The sequence below is a fragment of the Austrofundulus limnaeus genome, unplaced genomic scaffold (genome assembly GCF_001266775.1).
Source record: "Austrofundulus limnaeus strain Quisiro unplaced genomic scaffold, Austrofundulus_limnaeus-1.0 Scaffold292, whole genome shotgun sequence".
Taxonomy (NCBI): Eukaryota; Metazoa; Chordata; class Actinopteri; order Cyprinodontiformes; family Rivulidae; genus Austrofundulus; species Austrofundulus limnaeus.
This window is the reverse complement of record NW_013952694.1, coordinates 285,076-288,856: the sequence shown is the minus strand read 5'-3', so window position 1 is coordinate 288,856 and position 3,781 is coordinate 285,076. Positions and strand designations below refer to the sequence as shown.

Sequence of the window (3,781 nt, the reverse complement as noted above, 5' to 3'; positions counted from 1 at the left end):
TCCAGWGTGTAAYWTGGAAGRGAATCTAGKAAGAAGAAAAWGAAAATATTTATAAATAGTGTGACAACAGATAAAATGCTGAAGAGGCTTTGACTCAACAAGGTTTTTAGGCCGTTAATTATACAGTCTGTCAAATTGTTCAGCTTTTACCGTTTTTAGCTACATTTAAAGAATAAAAAGTATTTATCACAAAAAGAGCTGTGTGTAAAGGAAGTTCCAGTCACAACCAAATTTTGGAGATWTTTTAATAGACTCAGTTCTCATAATGTATATATTTTTATGCATTAGATGTTTTGTTTGTTTCAGGGTGGATTCTTTACTCCTTCATAGAAAAGAAAATACTCTAATTTTTTAAAGTTTATTCATCTGCAGCAAACATCGCAGTTAAGCACTAGAAACTGTGCACAGCATTAAATGTCCAAATACTTAGATGAAATAGAAAATACAATAAAATTTAAACAGTGAAAACCTGAAATGTATTAATTCTTTCAGCTCCTTACTGCCATTCCCACATGAGACAGTCCACTCCTTTGTGTTCCTTTGGCAACTCGTTCTAATGTTCTTGATATTGGTGTAGTTTAGAGTGTTTGACACCAGAACCAATTCACAAGTCAGTGGGTACCAGGCGCTGAGTCCCCTCAGTCCACTTCTCACACCTTTGAGTCTTTGACCCCTGACTCCAATGACCTCCATTCACAAAAAGGTCCTCATCCAGAGCAGCAYGGGGAGCTCAGAGTCATCCGTCTTCTTGTCACAGTCATACCTGCTTACCARTTGGCCCGGCTGCCCACTCTTTGTGTCAAACACTGACGCTGACATGGCGACAGGATGCCGGGCGACGTTTGATGCGGGAGCGCCGCGGTCTGGATTCATTCTGGCAGCTGCACAGCGGGCCGAGCAGCAGCCAGAGGTAGAGGATCACACAGGCCCAGCAGGACGACATCTTCACCCAGAAGGTAGACCAGCAGCCGTGGGTGAAGGTGGTCTCCAACACTGCTGACTCGTAGCTTCGAAAAGACAGCAACAGTTACAACAGGAAATATACATATTCTTAAAAAGTCCTCTAAATATCAAGCTAATGTTCCTAACCAACCTGAACCAGTTAGTGAGGGTCATCATGACGTACAACGAGGCCAAGAAGAAGACAAAATGAAAGAAGAAGTAGCTGTACGCCACTCTCTGGTTCTCATTGTGAATGACCTTCTGACAGCCTTTGTCGTCGTCATCGATCACAAACTCCTCTTCAGCTGGAAGAAAAACACAGACATGTCTAAATGACTGCTAGCATGAACCTAATGACAATCCTATCCTGTTATGGTTATGGTGAGTGAGGAAGGATAAATAACCCATGTAAGCAGGAGCCTCCTAAGTGGGCCCATTGCTCTCCCACACTGGTCTTCATTCAAACCTTCTTGTCCCTCGGATGAAGGACACCAGGTTAGAAACACTCAGTGTTCTGAGCTTCTCAGGATCCACAAAGGGGTCCCCAAGAATTATTTTCCTTTGACCACTCAGAGCCAGGCAGGGGTCTGAGTAGTGCAAAGAGGTCTCTAATTCWAAGCCACAGGCATCACACAGACCATTGTCATGGAGTTCCATCACCATTTTGTGGTGGTTGAGCAGGTTGTGCCCAGTTAGGACTCCAACCAGTGTACTTAAGAGTTTTCCTTGACAGGGAGATGAGAGCTTTCCCAAACCTTAGATTTGGGCTGTTAATCAGTTCCCGTGCCTGTCTACAGTCCGTCAGCTCCCTCCAGCAGATTGTTGACATCTAATCCAGGCCTGTAGGGCAGTCCTACAGACTGTTGTTGAGATACCTACAACAGGCTCTGGTCCTTTGAAGTGAGCCTGACTGCCAGCTTTTGCGAGGTAGTCAGCGCTCTCGTTACCATAAATGCCAGTATGTCCTGGTCCCCATTCAACAGTAACACCGTAATCTCTCCCCAGTTGGTTGACTGCTTCGGCACACTCCCAGGCCAGTAATGACGTAAAGTGTGGCCCTCAGAGAGCTCTAATAGCAGCTTGGCTGTCTGTTAGGATGAATATTTCCTTCTGTGTACACTGAAGGTCTTCGAGAGATGCCACACACTGGTGGATTGCATATATCTCAGCTTGAGATACAGTTGCAAAACCACCTAGTGGGTAACTGTACTCTCTCTCACTATGGTTGTGCAGAATCAGCACCCCTGCACCTACTGACCCCTTTATAAGGGATCCATCTGTAAAACAGTAGAAATAACTGGGAGGCATGTCTGTCAGAGAGGTTAATCCAGACAGACCGGTCTTCTATATCTGTCTTAAACTTGGCTCAAAAGTGTATTTATTGACCATTCTGTCTCCAGGTCCTGCAGTTACTGGAAAAGCAGCAACTTGCCCAGTCCCAGATTCTTGTGTGCTGTGAGTCAAATAGGCTTTTCCACCTACCATACTGGCGTAGCCTTACTACACTGGATGTAGCCTCCCCTAAGATATGTAAATCCAGTAGAGCCAGGTCCAGTAGGACTTCAATGGCTGCTGTGGGTGTTGTTCTGATGGAACCTGTGATGCTCAGGCAGGCCATTCATTGCACATGGGTGAGCATCACTCTTGCCATCCCAGTTTGGACTCAAACCCACCACACTAAAGCAGCATAGCATAGCATGGGGCAGACTATGGCCGTGTAGATCCATCTGATAACCTTTGGGATAGCACCCCAATGACTACCTGCAATTCTACAGCACTGGTGTAGGCACATTCTTACACTTCATTTACTTTTCCAGTTAAGCTTCCTGTGTAAATAGAAGATTTAACCGACTCTGTCGGGGATAGTTCTGCACCCTCCAACTTTGGAGGTGAGTAACCCTTCCTTGACCCTGTTAATTAACTTCAAGACAATGCTAAATGAAAAAAATAAAAAAAAAACAGAACAATTTGATCAGTTATTTAAAAAAGAGCTCCTGCTCAAAACTCATTCAAATAATGACAAGCTTACTCCAAATAATAATTCTTCAGCTGAAAAAGTTCCACATTTTACATTTAGGACTACAATAAGATCCCGTTCAGTGTGTCTACAAACCTGCTTCTTCCTCAGGACAGCAGAACCAGCAAGTTGCTTTCTGGAACTCATAGCGATAAACTTTGATCATCCAAAATGGGCCAAACACCTCTGCCAAGTAGGAGGCTTCGTTACTGCAGGGGGATAAAATTAAAGCACATTTGTCTTCAAATAATTTACATCTTGTGGTTTTTCCTAATGTCAGGAGCTGATAGTCATGTACAAAGATCTATTCAACACTCATGCTCACACAGTACTACCAAAAGCTGGATTTATTGTTTTTGTTTTAAGACTGTGAGGTGTGGCACACATCTGTCTCCTTCCCAAAGCTCGACCCCTACCTGTTAAATTGTCAAAGTGGACTAATCTGCTTCCTGTAACTACCAGTAGTTAACAACACTGATTTCTTTTCTGAACACTGGTTCACTCCTGTCCCAGTTTTATATCTAATTGTATCAGATATAATTTTCTACTGCTGTGCAAAAACAACACCATCAGTTTATACGTTTCAAACTCATTTGGTATATTTTACCTTATTTAAAGTAATATATTAACTCTAGCAGCAGCATGTTTGGAATAGTTGATCCAAAATGCTGCTGCTAGAGTTTTAATGAGAGTTGGAAGGAGAGATCATATTTCTCCAGTTTTAGCTTCTCTCCACTGGCTCCCTGTCAAATTTAGAATAGAATTTAAAATATTACTCCTAACATAAAGCTCTTAACAACCAAGCTCCATCATCTATTAAAC

General features: G+C 42.9%; 1 protein-coding gene across 2 annotated transcripts in view; it reads right to left on the bottom strand.

Moving 5' to 3' along the window:
- Positions 1-342: 342 nt before the first annotated feature.
- Positions 343-3,781, bottom strand: part of serinc4 (serine incorporator 4) — a 38,251-nt gene continuing 34,812 nt past the window's right edge. For both annotated transcript variants that reach the window (XM_014021436.1, XM_014021435.1), the window contains exons 9-11: positions 3,056-3,168; positions 1,094-1,247; positions 343-1,007 (exon numbers count right to left, since the gene is read on the bottom strand). In XM_014021436.1, the coding sequence (XP_013876890.1) occupies positions 800-1,007; positions 1,094-1,247; positions 3,056-3,168 (475 nt within the window). In that variant the 3' untranslated portion in view covers positions 343-799. The remainder of the gene's footprint in view (positions 1,008-1,093; positions 1,248-3,055; positions 3,169-3,781) is intronic.